The 20207-nt window shown below is 36.9% G+C and overlaps 1 protein-coding gene and 1 pseudogene across 2 annotated transcripts; both read right to left on the reverse strand.

Moving 5' to 3' along the window:
- Positions 1-5216: 5216 nt before the first annotated feature.
- Positions 5217-8055, reverse strand: LOC137748044 (dynamin-related protein 4C-like; annotated as a pseudogene).
- Positions 8056-10515: 2460 nt separating this feature from the next.
- LOC137748678 (putative dynamin-related protein 4A) lies at positions 10516-12946 on the reverse strand. Of its 2 annotated transcripts, XM_068488849.1 has the most exons (2): positions 11470-12946; positions 10516-10942 (listed from the first exon to the last, which is right to left on the reverse strand). In XM_068488849.1, exons 1-2 carry the CDS (start codon positions 12818-12820, stop codon positions 10875-10877), a joined length of 1419 nt encoding a protein of 472 aa, XP_068344950.1. In that variant the 5' UTR covers positions 12821-12946; the 3' UTR covers positions 10516-10874. The 2 variants fall into 2 exon arrangements, with proteins under 2 accessions (XP_068344950.1, XP_068344949.1); XM_068488848.1 differs by having other exon boundaries at positions 10516-12946.
- Positions 12947-20207: the final 7261 nt, after the last annotated feature.

The raw sequence follows: 20207 nt of genomic DNA on the forward strand, positions 1-20207 counted from the left end.
GTCGATAGATCAAATGCGGCCCCACTATTGGAGAACAATTGGGTTCTATTCTATATATACACGCGGTTGGGATCTGGTGGTTTTTGGATCATCTTGACGGAATGGACTTCCTCAGTGTTTCTTACACGTGGCGTATTGTGGAGGATTAGCTGGCATTCGGTTATGATATTGGTTACAGGGCGTAGTCAATTTGGCACAAAGTGGTTGGCCGTTGCAGCGAATTTTTAGTCGTTGGAAGAAGATTAAGCGGATTAGTAGTCCACGACAAACTGGTTTTATTTTTGCGCTTTTGGAGGGAATGGCGACGATTCAACGTCGGTATCCAGTGAAGGCTTCTGGTCCATTGGATTGAGTTCTTCGCTATTAAGGGTCTTAGCTTTGGAAAAGGATCCCGCGATGATCATTTTCTTGTGAATCTTAAAGATCATGTGATCGTAACCGTTCATTGTATATTGTGTAGTTAGAAATCATTTCAAAATTTTAAATTTTAAATTTTAAATTAAATATAAATAGTACCTAACAAAAATTGATCGCACAATGTACGATAAATTGTCACGATCACGGAATCCCCAAGATCCCTAAGAAAAGAATCACGATCACAGTCACGGTTCCGAGGATCCTATTCCCTTAGCTTTACCCAATTTAATATCTTTCAATCAATATTTTTGAATAAAATATATGGCGAGGCTAAATTTGCTAACTTAGAGAAGTAACAACTGACCGTATAAATATACCAGGTTAATTTCTAATTCTTATATTTGTTAATTAAGTTGTTACTTCCGTTAAAAGAATGTTTTTCTTATGTGGCATATCACAACTTACTAGGGCTGGGTTCAGTTGGCAAACCGTGCCAAATTTCTTGTGTCACCTGCCAGCCACATATACAAAATTATCGAAAATCAGTTCCCGCTAGCTAACGGTCTTCTTGCGGTTGCCAAAAATCGATTCAACCAAAATTATTGGCTGGTTCAGTTGGTAAGTGGCACAACCGATGGTTTGCAAAAAAGCTACAAAAACAACAACTCAAGACCATGCACCGACCAATAAACAACAAACCATAAAAGAGAAAAAGAAGTTGATGTTGCACTTTTTCAATTGATGATAAGCCAACATAATCATGACTTAACAAATTAAATGGAAATCAAATCAAAACTTAATAAGCCAACAACAATGTCAACAAACATCATCCAAATAGTTATAAGTTAACAAACTCAAAAGTCTAACTAATATAATTGTCTAAATTCAATTGTAGCAACTAATGCATAAACAAAAAACTCAAAACTCTAAAGTATGGTTCTGGCTATAAGACCCCCTTATTATAATCCCCAAACAAATAACTTGTTTTTATAATCCCAAAACAAATACCTTGTGAATTATTCCATGAATCAATTTTGCGAAGCACTTCGAATTGATGTTCCTGCTTGAGATGTAGAACCATCAACTATTTCAATTCAAATGTTACACAAAAAAAAGTATGATTAGAATAAGAAGTAATATTGAATTATAAATTAAAAATATCAATAAACATTGTATTGAAGTACTATAATTAGAATTAGAAAAAAATATAGCAATACTTATATTTTTCTAGTTCTTCACATGTCAAGCATGTTAAAAATACCTAAAATATCTAAATAGAAAAAAAATAATATATATATATATATTGGTAGGTGTAAGATCCCACATCGCACAGGGGAGTGATCCTTATATGTATATTCTCATCCCCATCTAGAACGAGGCCTTTTGGGAGCTCACTGGCTTCGGGTTCCGTATAAACTCCGAAGTTAAGTGAGTTCGCACGAGAGCAATCCCAGGATGGGTAACCCACTGGGAAGTTCTCGTGTGAGTTCCCAGAAACAAAACCGTGAGAGTGTGGTCGGGGCCCAAAGTGGACAATATCGTGCTACAGTGGAGTCAAGCCCAAGATGTGACAATTTAGTATTAGAGCCTAACCCTAGCCGTGGTGTGCCGACGAGGACGTCGGGCCCCTAAGGGGGTGGATTGTAAGATCCCACATTGCCCATAGGAGTGATCCTTATATGTATATTCTCATCCGTAACTAGAACGAGGTCTTTTGGGAGCTCACTAGCTTCGGGTTCCGTAGGAACTCCGAAGTTAAGCAAGTTCGCACGAGAGCAATCCCAGGATAGGTGACCCATTGGGAAGTTCTGTGTGAGTTCCCAGAAACAAAACTGTGAGGGTGTGGTCGGGGTCCAAAGCGGACAATATCGTGCTACGGTGGAGTCGAGCCGGAGATGTGGTGGGGGCTCAGGGCGAGATGTGACAATTTGATATCAGAGCCTAACTAGACACTAGTTTAATTAACTATCATTACTTACGTTTCCCTACTTTGATTTCTTGATTCTTCACACATTGATTTATAACCAACATTTAACCACTAAAATCATAAGGTTGGTGGAATAAATTGTCACATCCCAGCCTGGGCCCCCATCACATCCCGGGCTCGACTCCACCGTAGCACGATATTGTCCGCTTTGGGCCCTGACCACGCCCTCATGGTTTTGTTTCTAGGAACTCACGAGCAACTTCCCAATGGGTCACCCATCCTGGGATTGCTCTCGCGCACTACTCGCTTAACTTCGGAGTTCCAACACAACCTGAAGCCAGTGAGCTCCCAAAAGGTCTCGTTCTAGGTGGGGATGGGAATATACATATAAGGATCACTCCCCTGGGCAATGTGGAATCTTACAATCCACCCCGCTTAAGGGCCCAACGTCCTCGTCGGCACACCACTGCCAGGGTTAGGCTCTGATAGCAAATTGTCACATCCCTGCCCGAGCCCCCACCACATCCCGAGCTCGACTCAACTGTAGCACGATATTGTCCGCTTTGGGCCCCGACCACACCCTCACGATTTTGTTTCTGGGAACTCACACAAGAACTTCCCAGTGGGTCACTCATTCTGGGATTGCTCTCGTGCGAACTCGCTTAACTTCGGAGTTCATATGGAACCTGAAACCAGTGAGCTCCCAAAAGGCCTCGTTCTAGATGGGGATGTGAATATACATATAAGGATCACTCCCCTGGCCGATATGGGATCTTACAATCTACCCCTCTTAGGGGTCCGACATCCTCGTCAGCACACTTTCAGCCAGGGATTGGCTCTGATACCAAATTGTCACATCCCGACCCGAGCCCCCACCACATCACTGGCTCGACTCCACTTTCTCTTGGAGAGTGGATCTTGTAAGCCTTATATGTATATTCTCATTTCTACCTAGCATGAGGCTTTTTGGGAGCTCACTGGCTTCAAGTTCCATGGGAACTCCGAAGTTAAGCAAGTAGTACGCGAGAGCAATCCCATGATGGGTGACCCACTGGGAAGTTCTCGTGTGAGTCCCCACAAACAAAATCGTGAGGGCGTGGTTAGGGCCCAAAGCGGACAATATCGTGCTACGGTGGAGTCAAGCCCGGGATATGGTGGGGGCCCGGGCCGAGATGTGACAATTTGTTATTAGAGCCTAACCCTAGCTGTGGTGTGCCGATGAGGACTTCGAACCCCTAAAGGGGTTGGATTGTAAGATCCCACATCGCCCAGGGAAGTGATCTTTATATGTATATTCTCATCCTCACCTAGAACGAGACCCTTTGGGAGCTCAATGGCTTCGGGTTCTATAAGAACTCCGAAGTTAAGTGAGTTCACACGTGAGCAATCCCAGGATGGGTGACCCACTAGGAAGTTCTCGTATGAGTTCCCAGAAACAAAACTGTGCTGGTGTGGTCGGGGCTCAAAGCGGACAATATCGTGCTATGGTGGAGTCGAGCCCAGGATGTGGTGGGGGCTCGGCCGGGATGTGACAGTAGGTATGGCATACCACTGGTGTACAAAATCCAATACCAAAGCCATACCATTAAATGTTGGTTCGGTATAATGCCAACTGATTATGAAAAAAATACCAAAACTATACCATACAATTATGAACCGATCGGTATGGTTCGATTGGTAAATCGGTTTATGGCAAAATTTCCCACCCCTGCAACTCACTATGCTACGCAAATGTTATCTCTCCTAGAGATACTCCAATAACACCATATATTTGCTAAGGAAATGCAGTCCGGCCTTGATTGCAATCAATGCCCAACTTGGAATCTCCCAAAAATAATATGTAGAAGCCTTGGAAATTGAAATGAAAATATTATATGGGTTGGTTTGGGATTGTGGTGCTTTAAAAATAAAAATAAAAAATAAAAAAAAGCTTATGAAAAAATTTGGAACATTAAATGTGTTTGGTTAAAAAAATAAAAGTGTTTTAAAAAATAAAATAAAAAATAAAAAACTACTGTCGATGGAAATAAAAAAGTAGAAGCAGGGTCTACCGTCACATGTTCATTTAACAAACTTTTCAAATAGCAAGTAGACCCTCATACGTTTTACAAAATTACAATATTTGTCCCTATATTATTGTCTTTGATAATTATTGTATCACATTAAATACTATTTCTTTTTTAATCATTTAACATATTCAAAACAATTTATATAAAAGTTTACCAAACACTCAAACACTACTTTTTACTTTTACAAAAAAAAAAAAAATAATGTTTACCAAACACTTAACAACTTTGTTTTACAGCTGTTTATTCTCACAGCATATGCATTTTTTTAAAAAGCACAGCAATATCAAACTAGCCATACATCACAAGTTGTGAAATTATGCAAAAGCGAAAAACACTCCATTAAATCACATAGTAACTATACTTAAGCTAATTGCTGGTCTGAGAAACGAATTCCACACAACCATAGAATTACTTTGATAGAGTGAAAAGGCCAATAAGACTTATCACACGAATGTGGTGTGAGCCAAAGGCGCTCTAATGCTTAATTAAGTTAGGCTTAATTGTAGGAAATGAATTATAAGCTATGGGTCACAAACATAGAATTGCTCTGATATAGTGAAAAGGCCAATAAGACTTATCACACGACTGTGGTGTGAGCCAAAGGTCTAATGCTTAATTAAGTTAGACTTAATTGTAGGAAATGAATTATAGGCTATGAGTTTCTTAGTTAAGAAACAATCACCTTTCCTTACTAATGACACATGCCTTTATAGTGGCAGACATGGACTTGGGGATGATCATTAAGCACGCGTGGAGCTTCTTAAGTAAGTAGTAAATTTGTACCTTCCGTTAATTTGTACAAGCTGTGAAACTATGAAAAGTGAAAAACACTCCAATAAATCACATAGCAACTATATTAATTGCTAATTGAGCTTCTCACGCTTGCTTGCTACTGATGGAGATTCCTCCCTCATCCTCTCAATCCCGCTACCATGATTAGGTCCCATTAACTCATTGAAAATCTCCATCTCCATTTCATGATTCACAAGGTTTGCAACATTCAACTGCAACTGCAAATGCAAAGCCATGGAATCAACCAACCTTCTCAAAACAACATTCCAATACGCAGTCATCCGCATTTTACACTTCCTTAGACTTTCAACTTCAACCTTCACAATACCACCAATAACTATCTTAGAGGGACGTTTCTCATCATCCAAGATTCTCTCTATGAAAGCATTCTTCTTGGTCATAAGTCTATTCCATTCGGATGCATATTCAGGATTACAAGTGTAATCAGTATGTTTCTCCATTTCCACATCTCCAAGATCGAGTTCAATGACATTTCTTTCATTTTTGCTATGAGATTATGGCTTTTGGGTGGCCAACTGAAGATGATAATAGTCTTGCGTGTTACGCATTAGCACAGATAGAACCACATCCTCAATATAACTCCACACCTGCTCAACAAACCTGATGGGTATCTGAAATCCCTCACTTTTCCCTGCAAAATGAAAAGAAAAGCATTGCGCGGTAGAAAATTGGGAAGAGCAATACCTTTAGCTTCCTCCAAAATCCTCATCTCCTCTATTAATAAATTAACTTTTGGGTCCCTTTCGTTGCACACTTATGAAGTTCATCTGAGTACTGATTGAGGGTCTCGACCAGCCTAGCAGTGCAATGCATGTGCTTGTCATCAGGGTACTAGTCAAATTCTCCTCTAAAAAGAATTTTCCTGTGGGATTCTTTAGATAATCCAATAATGTGCATCAAAACTGTAATAGCCTCACCAACGGAGGACAAACACTCTGGCATTTTGTTAAGCTCTGAAAGGTAATAATTCAGCTTGTCATCAATCTTGTTAACAATAACTGGTAAATTCTTGGATATGATCACTATTCTAAAAATTCCCGCCTAACGCCGTCTAGGTCCCACCTAGGTGCTAGGCGCCTGGCCACCACCCCGATTAATGTCTAAACGTTTGAAAATTAAGAAAGAGCTCCTAGACCTGCTGAGGCCGGCCTAGCCCGCCTAGACCCGTCTAAGCACCCTCCTAGATTGCAACTCACTTAGACAACAAATAGATAGCTCTCATGGGGATACAAGCAACCTAGGGTTACTGATACTGACGAGAAAAATAAAAGAACTAGGGTTGCCGTTTGAGTTTGTTTTCCTCCACCCATTTCTGATGAAAAGCAGGAGTTGCGAAGAGTAAAAGATGAGAGATGATGATAAATTGATCTTACAATACGTTGGCAAATATATCACGCTTTTGGACTTCCACCATTAACCACACTTTGTTAATTGAAGTGAAACCAGGAGTCACCTCAAAAATAAATACGATACACATCTTCCTAGCAATGTAATTGATATTGGATGTGCTTAATTACTCCAGGAGAAATAATTCAGAATTGTATTTTTTTTTTTTTATTGAATTCAGAATTGTATTTACTTTGTACTGTTGTACTGGCACTTAGGATCAAATAATCTTTTCTTTGAAGCACTAAAACTTATATTTGAGATGTAAAAATCATATTTCACAAATTTTCGGTGCATTATTCATGTTTAATTTACAGGGAAGCAATTGTTTAATAAAATCAAAGTAATTTTGAAATGAAATCAAGTAAGGTTTTATGGGCCAAGAAATCCATTTCTGATCTTTAGACTTACCAAACATGAAAAACTTTCGTTCTCCAAAAAAAAAAAAAAAACAAAAAAAAAAACAAAAACTTTCCAAACTCTCTTTTCCACACACTAACATAGGCTAAAAAGACATTGACTTGCAAGTTAGGTCAATAATCTAAACATTTGTATAAAAATAATTTTTTATAAATAAGGTAACAAATACAGGCCCCTAAACCCTTTTTTGGGCCGAGAATAATTTTTTTTTCTTTTCCGTTGAGGATAAACTTGCATGACCTATTGTTGGAGTATCTATTTTTTATGGGGGAAATAAGAGACTTTACATGTACTTATAAATAATTAGGTTACTCCTTATATTGCTAATTGATTTTATGATAGAATTTCAACTTTTTCATGGTATTAAAGCAGGTTGTCCCTTGTCATTTCACTTGATTTATTTTGTCCACCTGTTTGGCTTGAAAGTTTGCTCTCGCACTGGGGGAGGGGGGGAGGGTGGGTGCTGGAGTATCCGTCCAACATCGGGGAAAGAAGTAACCTTGCATGTGCTTATAAGTATTGGGCTACTCTCATATTATCAATTGGTTTTAAGAGAAACTAATAAAAAAAGCTTTAAGACTTTAAAACCTGTTTGGTACTGAGGTGATTTTGAAAAAAACTGCTATCAAAAAAAGTTGGGAGCTGTTTTTGTGTTTGGTAAACACTTAGCTTCAGCTTTTTTTCACAGTTTTGGATGAAAAAAGCCAAAAACAAGAAGCTGCAAAACCTAGCTTTGAAAAACCGGCTTTTTTTCACATCTGTTTTACATAAAAGTTTACCAAACACTCTAATACTGTTTTTTTTTTTTTTCAAAAGCACTTTTACAAAAATGTTTACCAAACACTCTGCTGCTTTATTTCACAGCTGCTTATTCTCACAGCACAGCAGAAGCAGCTTTTTTTCAAAGCACAGCAATACCAAACCAGCCCAATCTTAACCAAAAGCATGCAAACAACTTTATTTAATAGTTAGGAGAAAACAACCAAATAAAATTGGCCCAAGCAAGTACCTTATTGAGTTTCCAATTTTTCCCTTGACGACAAGCCTGAGCACGTTTAATCTCTCTCTCATCTTTCTCGACATCTCCGCCTAAATTCTATTTTCATTTTTTATTATTCAATTCCAATTATGCGTTGAATTCAACAAAAGTATCGTAACACAAAACTTTTTAACCCACAACAAGATGATATTCTTAACCAAATGTCACCACCGAAATCGCCGCACCGAAAGAGAAACACTAAATCTAAATTACCATCACATGCTCCTTCAAGTGGAACAAAAAAAAAAAAAAACAAATGAAAAGCGAATGGGGCTAAAGGGGGCATCTAAAACACCCTTGCTTTGGGCAAAACCGCAACTCGCTTGACCCCGATATTCTGGTAAGCCAGTCGAGTGAGGATCAGTGGGGGACATATTTGGATATGGCGACCAAATCCGGATTGCCGCTCCTAGTGTTGTGCACATGTTGTGGGAGGGGTTTTCTATGTGAAAAAGGTGTCAACGAGGAAGATGGAAGAAAAAGAGTGTTGGCGGTTGAAAAGGGTGGGTTGCAGGATAGAGGTTAGGTATTGCTGAAGACAAAATACGATTATAAACAGGACCGTTCTTGAGATTTTTGAGTCTCGGGGCAACGTTAAAAAATGTGCCATAATTTTATATAATAAAATTATTTGTTTTCACATGTAAGATTTTGATAAAATTATACTTAGAAAAGTACTTCAAACAATAATTTAGAAACATGGAAAAACTAATTGTTTTGTACCGAGAGAAGGAAACCGAAAAACTCGGGCTTACAAGTAGATAGATGCTGAGTTTTGTTTTCCTTCTATCTAAACTTTTAAAGTGTTTTTGTATAAATCGTGATGTGTTTTTTCTTATTTACTAACCTTGTCAATATGAGACCCAAACATGATGATGTTTTCGAGTCTTTAATTGATATGTATAAATAATGAATGAGTACTAAATTAAACTTGTTGATGACACGTCATATGATTTGCAAATTTTGTCTAAATATTTGGTCTATGCATTACTCTTTGTTGAATGTTAGACTTGAATTGGAACGAATGTCATGCATATAGCATTTCGAACTCATGACCTCTCATTAATTTTAATCAACAAAAACCTTTTCTTCTGATTAAACTTCTTGATCATTTAGCTAAATTTCGTAAATTTAAACTCTTATGAAAATAAATTTGTAAAAGTTAGAAAGTAAAAAATAAAGGAAAACTAATGAAAATGGCTTGAAAACTTTGAATTTTAACGATAAAGACAAAATAAAGGGTAAAATAAATAGTACCAGAATTGACTTTTTAGTGTAAAAATGTGGTTTTTCGTTAAAATGAACAGTACTGGGAGTTTTTCGTTAAAGTTCCCAAAAAATAAACATAGTGTTTTGAACCCAAGACCTCATCGTTAATTTTTAAACAACATAAACCACAAATTGCAAAAATTGGAGAGTAAATAAGCACACATGGTGTTTTGAATCTAAGACCTCCTCATTAATTTCAAATGACATAAACCACCAATTCTAGTTAAATTTCTTTGTCATTTAACCAAATTTTATAAATTTATACTTTAATGAAAACATATATGAATTACCACCCAAATAATTTTGGTGCTCCTAATTTTTTTGGGTCCCGAATGGTCGCCCAGCCAGCACTGGACTCGGGCCAGCCCTGATTATAAAACACTGAAAAATAGGCAAAGGACGCCAAGAAAACATGAAAAACTATAGGAAAAAAAAAAAAAGCAAAAAGAAGGAAGAGATAGTAGAAGAGAGAAAGTCACGTTTTAAATGTGTACTTATTATTGTAAACTTCATTAGGTTATAGTTGAGCGACGAATAAGAACCTAATGCCTAGGGGCCAAGGCAAGGGTTTAAAACAACGTAGAGTTTTACATTTACATTGAATAGGTAATCACTAAGAATAATCACTAAGAACCTAGTGCCTAGGAGCCAAAGCAAGGGTTTGAAACGACATACGGTTTGCAATCGGTAAAATTTCAAGAAAAGAATGAGGAACAATTAAAAGAAAGAAGAATTGTAAACAACTCGATTTAATTTGCCAAATTCTAGTAGTTGGATTTTGCTTGATCAGTCCCATTAAGTCGTACTAGGTCTTCTTATTAGCGGTCCATGAACACTTTCTCCAACTCTGCTCGCAAGGAGTTGGGAAGTCGTGCGTTGTATTGATTTCTTAGAAGTTTTAGAGCGAAATAAAGTGTGTCAACTAACTTTTGATCTAGTAGTACTTTGTTGATATGTGAAATATGGAGGACTTGAACAGCGTATCACACCTTCCCATACGATAAGAAAAAAATAAAGAATTTTTTCTTAGTTTTTAAGTTTAAAATAATCTGACATTAACATAATTTTTCATTTTAATCTCTAAATTTGTCTATCGTAAGTTGCCTTACGTCTTCAGTACAAAATCATTTTGGTCATTCCACTATACTGATTCCATATAGCTCATCAATTGAAGTAAAAGATTTGAAGCAACTAAGAAACGTTCTCCACCAAGTAGAAACAAAGATAAACATCCATGTAGATTATAAGCAAACTGCACTGTTAATTAAGTAGAAACATATCATACACAGATGAACACATCGAGGTGCATGATAAACAAAATATGTTCTTGCTTAAGTAGAAACCGATCATCCACACATGGATGACAACTAGATAGCAAACTAGATATTAAACTAGAAATTAACAGACCATTGTTGCTCATAGTATGCATCACGTAATGCACACAAGTTAACCAGCATAAGTTATAACGCCGTCCATGATCTTACCAACCACCTCTTTCGAATCCTTGAGCTTTTTTATGCTCTTGTTGAGCTTCTCACGCTTGACTGCAGTTGATGGAGATTCCTCCAGCATCTTTTCAATCCCACAGCCGTGATTAGGTCCGACTAGCTCTCCCACAATCTCCATCTCCATGTCCTTGTTCACAAGGTTTGCAACGTTCAACTGCAAATGCAAAGCCATACTATCAACAAGCCTTCTCAGAACAACCTTCCAATAGGCAGTCATCCGCATTTTCAAGTCGTAAGCCTGAGATAGATCAACACGTTTATACTTCCTCAGGCCTTCAACTTCAACCTCCCCAATACCCTCTATAACTATCTTGGAAGGACGTTTCTCGTCGTTCAAACCGTCTAGGAAGGCATTCTGCTTGGTCATAAGCCTACTACATTCAGCTGCATATTCAGGATTACAAGTGTAATCAGTTTGTTTCTCCATTTCCACAATCTCCAAGATCCAGTTGATTGACTTTTCTTTCATTTTTGCTATGAGATTATGGCCAGCTCTTTTGGTGGCCAAATGGAGATGATAATAGTCTTGTGTATTATGCATTAGCACAGCAAGAACCACATCCTCAATATAACTCCACACCTGCTCAACAAACCTGATGGGTATATCTGAAATCCCTCTCACTTTTCCCTGCAAAATGGAAAGAAAAGCGTTGCGCGGAAGAAAATTAGGAAGAGTGATACCTTTTGCTTCCTCCAAAATCCTAATCTCCTCGGTCAAGAAATTAACTGTTGGGTCACTTTCATTGCACTTAAGAAGTTCATCCGAGTACTGATTGAGCATCTCAACCAGCCTAGCGGTGCAATGCATGCGCTTGTCACCCGGGTACTCGTCAAATTCTCCTCTAACAAGAATTTTCCTGAGGGATTCTTTGGATACTCCAATGATATGCATGAAAGCAGTGATAGCCTCAGCATCGGAGGATAGACTCTTTGGCATTTTCTTGAGCTCTGAAATGCAAGAGTTGAGCTTGTCATTGATCTTCTTGACGATATCAGGCAAGTTCCTGGCTATGCTAGCAGCTTGAATTTGCACCAACTTGTCAGCCAAAACATGAATTCCCACCATAGACTTATCAATCTTTGAAAGAAGAGGATGAAGTCGAAACAGTCGGTCGGCATTTGCCCTTGCCTCCTCGTACGTTTCATCTCCGATCCGGTTCCGCACGCAGACATAACCTAGACCAATGTTGACATCATCAGCTGTAACCTTCTCGAGGAGCCCTTCTGGTGCTTTATCAACCTTGGTGACCACAGCAAGAGTCCTCTCACCGGTTTTATCAGCAGTCTGTGACATCTGAATCGACTCACAAGTAGGAAAATCAACAGTAGCAGACAACACGTTCAGTATGATGCACTCTTCTGGTTTTATATACCCCTTGATCATATTTTTAATTTGATCACAAATATCCTCAGGCTGGCCATTGATTGGAACCCTAGTGATTCCAGGGAGATCAACCATGGTCAAATCAGGCACGCCCTTCTTTTTCACAAGCAAAGTCAATGGGGTATCTGAAATACCCTTACCTTCACCGGCAATCAAATTAGTAGCATTGACAATGTCTTCAGAAATGTTGTCCTCGTCAGTGTGCTCCACTCTGCCATTGTACTGCAAGGAGAGCTCCGGTTCACGACTGGAATGGTGTTGAAGCCTCATTACGAGAGGCACCCTGGTGCAGATACCGTGTCCACGTGGCAGGCTGATGCCGGCAAGGGACTCGAGGACGCTAGATTTGCCGGACGACTGGTCTCCGACAACAACAATGGTGGGGAGCTGTATACCTTCCTCCATAACCATAAGGTTACGCAGCTTGTCAACTGCATCGAGCAGCGGACGGATTTTATCGTTGTAGGATGACACGATAGGCGCGTCCTCAACGACGTTGTGCGGTACAGCATGTTCTGCTCCAACAACGAGTGCTGCCGATGAACGTTCATCTTTGAAAGTGGTTGTGGTTGATGAAGATGATGAGGTGGTGGTTTTTGAACCAAGTTTTGTTTGCTTCCTATTTCCTTCCATGTCCGATGATGGCATGAAGGTAAGAAAGAAAGAGTGGTTGTTGAGGAAGAGACTATGAAGAGTACTGTGTATGTAATGCAAACCGAAACTGGAGACAGGCTTGTGGTGAAAAAGATGAAGTCTATTTTATTCCTTCACATGCAAAACGCCAAACCTGTAGAGTTCCAAATATTTAGTTGAAGTGAAAGAAGCAGACCCTTCAATAGCTACTGTGCTCATGGTACACAGTAGCACGATACACACTAGATATGATGCCCTTGTATTGGTATTTGCGAAGACTTAAAGGGGATGTTACTAGACAAACACAATGATTCGAAATCGCTTTGTTTTTTTTAAGATCAACTGTGTCGAAAAATCAAATAAATTGAAAAGTAACCCTTCATCTCATATTGTCAAAATTTTAATATTTAATTTAATAATATGGTTCGTTTATATGTTAATTAACAGTTAAATTACTATACAATTTTAAATTTAGTTGAGTTTCAGCATATTTGATCTATAAAACATGATTTAGAAAATAGACGTTTATTTTTATTGTATAATGCTGTAAGATGAGAAGAAAAACGGAGGAAATAAAACAAAAAAAGTTCAAATGAGCAGTTTGCTCAAAAAATGTTTTGAATCTCCCCATTTCTAATACTAAGCAAGTATTAAAGAGAGTGCAGGAATCTGGGGACAGGCATGCGGTGAAAGAAGGCTGATTCTCTAACCTCTCATTTTTCGTCCTTTTCTGTGATTTCCTGTTTTGTATGATCACGATTAAATTATGTTAATATTTTATATTTTTTTATAAATATAATAAAATAAAAAATAATAATAATATAAAATTCTGATGTAACTTAACTGTGATCATATAAACAAAAAAACACGAGAAATGGGGGAGCATAGAATCTGCCACCGTGGTGAAAAGGGTAAAGTTAATTTATTCCTTCACATGCAAAACCCCAAATCTCTGGATTTCCAAATATTTAGTTGAAGCGATAGAAGCAGACCCTTCGATAGCTCACTGTGCTGATGGGATGTCCACAGTACACAGTACACTAGATATTATCACTGTATTGGATGTGCCAAGAAATAAGAGGATGTTACTGGTTTTCTAATTTCTTAGGCTTTTATTTTCAATTCCGGATTCTCGCCGAATGTTTTTTTAAGAAGTTTTTGAAAATTCGTAAATTATATCTATTTATTATATATTATGAGGTCAGAAATTATTTTAAATATTTTTATATAAAATTAAACATAAATAGTATTTGATAAAATTTACTACACGATATACAATGAAAGAACACGATTTACAAATTATCACGATCCTCACTAAAAGAATCTGAAAATAATCTTATTGATTTATTTTCATTTTCAAATGTTAATGACTTTTTTAAAGATTAACTATGTCAAAAATCAAACAATAAAAGGAGAAAGATTATCTTGACAAAACAAAAATAAATGAGAACGATTATTTAAAAAGTAAACGGTTCCTATTATTATACAATGTTACAAGATAAAAAGGAAAATTGAAAAAATAAATATAAAACTAGATTTTAATCCTTAAATAAGATGAAGTTTAGAAAAATGTCTTATATAAGATTAAAAATTGATTTTAGTCCCTAGACTCTATTTAATGTCAGTATATGTATTTAATGTCTCTTTTTTTATTTATAATTTTATGGTGTTCATAAATAAAATTTTAAGATTATATTATAAATTTTAATTCTCATTATAGTAAGTATCTTATATAAGAAAATATTTTTGTAGAGATTTTTCGAAACAATTATATTTTTGCATATTGTTTTATGTGCCACTAATTCATTACAATATATTTATGTACGAACATTTCGGTACATTAGTTTTGTGACATCCCACATCGCCCAGGGGAGTGATCTTTAAATGTATATTCTCATCCCTACCTAGCACGAAGCCTTTTGGGAGCTCACTGGCTTCGGGTTCCGTAGGAACTCTGAAGTTAAGCGAGAAGGGGGCTAGAGCAATCCCGTGATGGGTGACCCACTGGGAAGTTGCTCGTGAGTTCCCAAAAACAAAACCGTGAGGGAATGGTAAGCCCAAAGCGGACAATGTCGTGCTACGGTGGTGGAGCGGGCCGGGGAAGTGATCCGCCTCGGGCCGGGATGTGACAATTTGGTATCAGAGCCTAACCCTGGCCGCGTGTGTGCCGACGAGGATGTCGAGCCCCTAAGGGGGGTGGATTGTGACATCCCACATCACCCAGGGGAGTGATCCTTAAATGTATATTCTCATCCCTACCTAGCACGAGGCCTTTTGGGAGCTCACTGGCTTCGGGTTCCGTAGGAACTCCGAAGTTAAGCGAGAAGGGGGCTAGAGCAATCCCATGATGGGTAACCCACTGGGAAGTTGCTCGTGAGTTCCCAAAAACAAAACCGTCCCCTAAGGGGGGTGGATTGTGACATCCCAAAGCGGACAATATCGTGCTACGGTGGTGGAGAGGGCCCGGGAAGTGGTGCCGCCCGGGCCGGGATGTGACAAATTTGGTATCAGAGCCTAACCCTGGCTGCGTGTGTGCCGACGAGGACGTCGGGCCCCTAAGGAGGGTGGATTGTGACATCCCACATCACCCAGGGGAGTGATCCTTAAATGTATATTCTCATCCCTACCTAGCACGAGGCCTTTTGGGAGCTCACTGGCTTCGGGTTCCGTAAGAATTCCGAAGTTAAGCGAGAAGGGGGCTAAAGCAATCCCATGATGGGTAACTCACTAGGAAGTTGCTCGTGAGTTCCCAAAAACAAAACCGTGAGGGCGTGGTCGGGGCCCAAAGGGACAATATCGTGCTACGGTGGTGGAGCGGGCCTGGGAAGTGGTGCCGCCCAGGCCGGGATGTGACAAGTTTAGTATAATATGTTTAGGTATGAACATTTTAGTACACTAATTTAGTATATTATATTTAGGTACGGACATTTCAGTACACTAATTTAGCATAATATATTTAGGTATGAACATTTCAGTACACTAGTTTAGTATCATATATTTAGATACAGAATTTTCTATACATTTATGTTTTTGCATATTTTCTTATGTGCAACTAATTCACTACAATGTATTTAGATACTACAATATATTTAGGTACGAACATTTCGATACACTAATTTAATAAAATATATTATGATACGGACTTTTAGGTACAATAATTAGAAGAAGTTAAATAAAATTAATGAATTTAAATATGTATAATAATAATTTTAAATTTTAATGTAGTAACATTAATAAGATATCTATTAAATATTAAAATAAAAATAAAATATGAATTTGAATTAACTACACATTCTATATATACTAAAAGCCGGTGGAAAAGCACTGTTCATTAACAGTGCCGTTCCGGTTTTGCCCCTGATCTAATGTCCACTTTTTTGGCATTTTGAAGATGCTACATGAAATGTCGTTTTTACCCCTTTCCTTCATCTTTTTTTTTCCCGTGTGTTGCTCGGCTTGGCCGTTTTGCCCTTTTGATTCTAGGTATTTGTTTCCTTTTTCTCTCCTGACTTCGCCTCGCATGCTTCCCTGCAATCCCTGTCGCCATCTCACCTTCGATCTATGTGGCACAAAACACAATAAAAAACTATATATACTAAAAGCCAATGGAAAAGCACTGTTCATTAACAGTGCCGTTCCGGTTTTGCCCCTGATCTAACGCCCACTTTTTTGGCATTTTGAAGATGCTACATGAAATGTCATTTTTACCCCTTTCCTTCATCTTTTTTTTTTTCCCGCGTGTTGCTCGGCTTGGCCGTTTTCCCCTTTTGATTCTAGGTATTTGTTTCCTTTTTCTTTCCTGACTTCCCCTCGCATGCTTCCCTGCAATCCTTGTCGCCATCTCACCTTCGATCTTTGTGGCACAAAACACAATAAAAAACTATATATACTAAAAGCCGGTGGAAAAGCACTGTTCATTAACAGTGTCGTTCCGTTTTTGCCCCTGATCTAACTCCCACTTTTTTGGCATTTTGAAGATGCTACATGAAATGTCATTTTTACCCCTTTCCTTCATCTTGTTTTTTCCCGCGTGTTGCTCGGCTTGGCCGTTTTCCCCTTTTGATTCTAGGTATTTGTTTCCTTTTTCTCTCCTGACTTCCCCTCGCATGCTTCCCTGCTATCCCTGTTGCCATCTCACCTTCGATCCATGTGGCACAAAACACAATAAAAAATTATAAATAAATTAGATGCATGCACAAAGTAATTATTAAAAATTTTAAGAAGCCCACCTGTCTCTCGTTGCTTTGCCTTGTGGTTATTTTATTTTTTGGTTTTGCTCCTTTTTTGTCTTCCACATCGAGCTGCAATGATTTGTGGCAAACAACACATTAAAAAATTATAAAAAAAATCTCTTTTTGTTTAAATAGTGTTACAAGTTTTGTCTTTATTTTTTTCCTAATAGGTGGACTTAAAAATGATCAAGTATGCAGGGGAATGGTAGGATCAACATATCAAAGGTAGAGATCGACTCTTTCTCTCATGTTAAACTTATACTGTGATGTTTATTATTATTAAATTTTGAAAAAATAATTGCAAATAGAGTGATATCTATTTCATTGTATGTTTACTTCGGAGATTTTGGATAATAGTCATGAATTATGGTGTTAGTGCATCTCTATTTTTATTTTTTTTCACTTTTATGCATACTGTTTATAGCTAAATGATTTTTATTTGGGTCTTCCAAATTTTTTAACTATTACTCTGATGAAGTTATATTCATTTTTGATTCATTGGTTTCAAGTATGGCCGTTGACTATGTGAATTTTAAGTTTTGCACAGTTAGGAGACTAGATGGTAATGTTTCATTTCTCTTTCTTCCTTCTTATTTTCTCAGCCACGAGTCTTAATAAGATATGATTGACCAAGATTTTGTTAATCATTTTAACACGTATGAGATAAGATATTTACTTTTTATGATACATTTCTAATTTTTGCACATTACTTGATTTACTATTGTTATATGGTTTAGAGATTTTTATGTTAAGTGTGTCACTATATTGTTGTAATAGTTAAATTGGATGTAATATGAAGTGTTGAGATAAAACTAGGCACAACTAATTATCTTTAACTTCTTGAGATACATTCATTGTTTGATTTAGCCTTTAACTGATAAATCTTTAATTATAATTGGTTTTTTTAGTTTACTTGTATCAGAACTGATAACCATATTAAAAGGCAGTAAAAATTAAAGTCTGCCTGTTTTGATGACAACTGATAAATATACAGGTCTGCACTGTATATTGGTTGATGAAAAGGTGAGCAATCATTACTTAATGATCTTAAGTAATAAATAATTAGTATTGCTCATTGGAAATTTGTTAATTGTTTCAATGCATATGATCTAACGTTTCTGCTTTCTGTAATAAACACTATCTAGGATCTTTATTTTTTTGGTCAAAAACACCATTTGGGATCTGTTTGTCACCTTTAGACATTGCTTAATTTTGTATTGTCAAATGATATATATTTTCATAATTAGTGTCTATATAGTACATGGATTTTTTTTTTATAATATTCAGTGTTCTATTCTTTGTATTAGATCTTTTTATGCTTAAAACAACTTTTTTAAAGTGTTATTTAAAATGGTTAATTGATAGTTACTGTTTGCCTATGCATATTCTTGCGTAGTATTTACTATGCACATGCATATTCATGTTATACTACATGTAATGTTCACTGTTATTCACTTATTTACATGATATTTAACAATATTATTTACTTGCATTCTTCCCCATGCTGAATTGTCAAGCAACAATCAATATAAACTTATATGAATTTTGTTTCTTCATTGTTAATCTACTGATGCTAGTGATAATTTAAGCTTCTACATTCTTAACATTTTTCATATTTGACTTGCAGGATTAGTTTCATGTACACCTTTCCGCAACTGATTGTTCCGTCTTTTCCCCTCACTATGTATAATTTTAGTCAAATTGAACTACTTTTTAAAACTTGAGATTTAATTGAAGTGCAAAGAACTTAGTTAAATGAAAGTTTACTTTGGTTTGATGACATTTACATGATTATTAGGTCCACAATCATTGGATGCATTATCTTTTATATCTTTTAATCATAATGTCATAAAATTTTCAATCTCGCAACAACACGCAGGTTATACTTTCCGCAGCCATGCGCAGGTCACATTTTCTAGTTAAAAGACTAAAAGCAATATTCAATCTAATACTAGGTTTTTATTAAATTTTAATCTTCTTCAAAAATAAAAGTTTAAAAACCACAAAAATAAAACCAGAAAATTGAAATGAGTAGGTTGCTCAAATAATGTTTTGAATCCCCTTTTTTTAACGCAAGCAGGTTTAGAGAAAGAGTGCGGGAACTCAACAAGAGACCCAAGAGTAAGTTATCGGGAAGTTATTATTTACACATTTAAAATGGTTTCAAAATTGATCATAAGTTTCAATTTTTTTCTCATGTAGCACACTAGAATTTTAATATTGTATCAATTTATATATATTTTGACTTTTTAAAAATCTAACTTTACTTAAATTAACAAGTTCTTTTTGTAAATATTACTCAAATATGGCTTATATATCAATTAAAACTAATTTTATGTTCACAATGTCATCAATTGTCTTTTTACTTTTCTTTTTCATAGGCGTGGGAATAGTTGGGTTCAATGTAATTTTAGGATAAAACCCAAACTGAAAATGAATTTTTTTTGTGGTTCAGTTCGGTACGATTTTGAAGCTTGAATCAAAATGGAACCAAACAATTTGGTTGCAGTTTGATTTCAAACAGTTTTGATTTCGATTTCAATTTCAAACCATGTGCAAATTAAATGCTTATGGCATTAATACAACCCAATTAAAAAGGTCTACATCAACAACAATAGTACAAAAAGATAACACTAATCATTCAAAACGAAATATCAATTCCTATATGACATAATTTTGATGGACAGCCAATGTGGCTGCTGTGACACACCCCGACCGAGATCAAGGCATGCTGGGTGTCACGTGGAAGTGACGTAACCATGTGCACAGTGCGGAAGCTAATAAAATAATAATAAAAGTACGAATAAATAAAAAACTAGCTATACACAGCGTAGAAACATATATGTGCAAGCGTAAGTGTGAAAACAAAGTTCAGAGCACGAAGACCTAATGCAGTTCGGGAGAAACAACACTACAAAAACACACCCAAAGGTGGTCCTACACTGGTGATAATCTGTCAGATATGCCGGGAAAATCCTCTGGGTAGCCACCACAAGTGCTAGCCAACTAGAACCTGGAAGGGCGCAAAACAGAAAGCGTGAGTGGGCAAAAACAAAACTTCTCAAAAACCATTTCATAAACAAAGTTCTAACGTCTCGCCGTAAAACCTGTATACTTCCCAGAAAAATAGAATATACATATATATATATATATATATATATATAAGTCAT

Source organism: Pyrus communis, chromosome 10, assembly GCF_963583255.1.
Source record: "Pyrus communis chromosome 10, drPyrComm1.1, whole genome shotgun sequence".
Lineage (NCBI taxonomy): Eukaryota > Viridiplantae > Streptophyta > Magnoliopsida > Rosales > Rosaceae > Pyrus > Pyrus communis.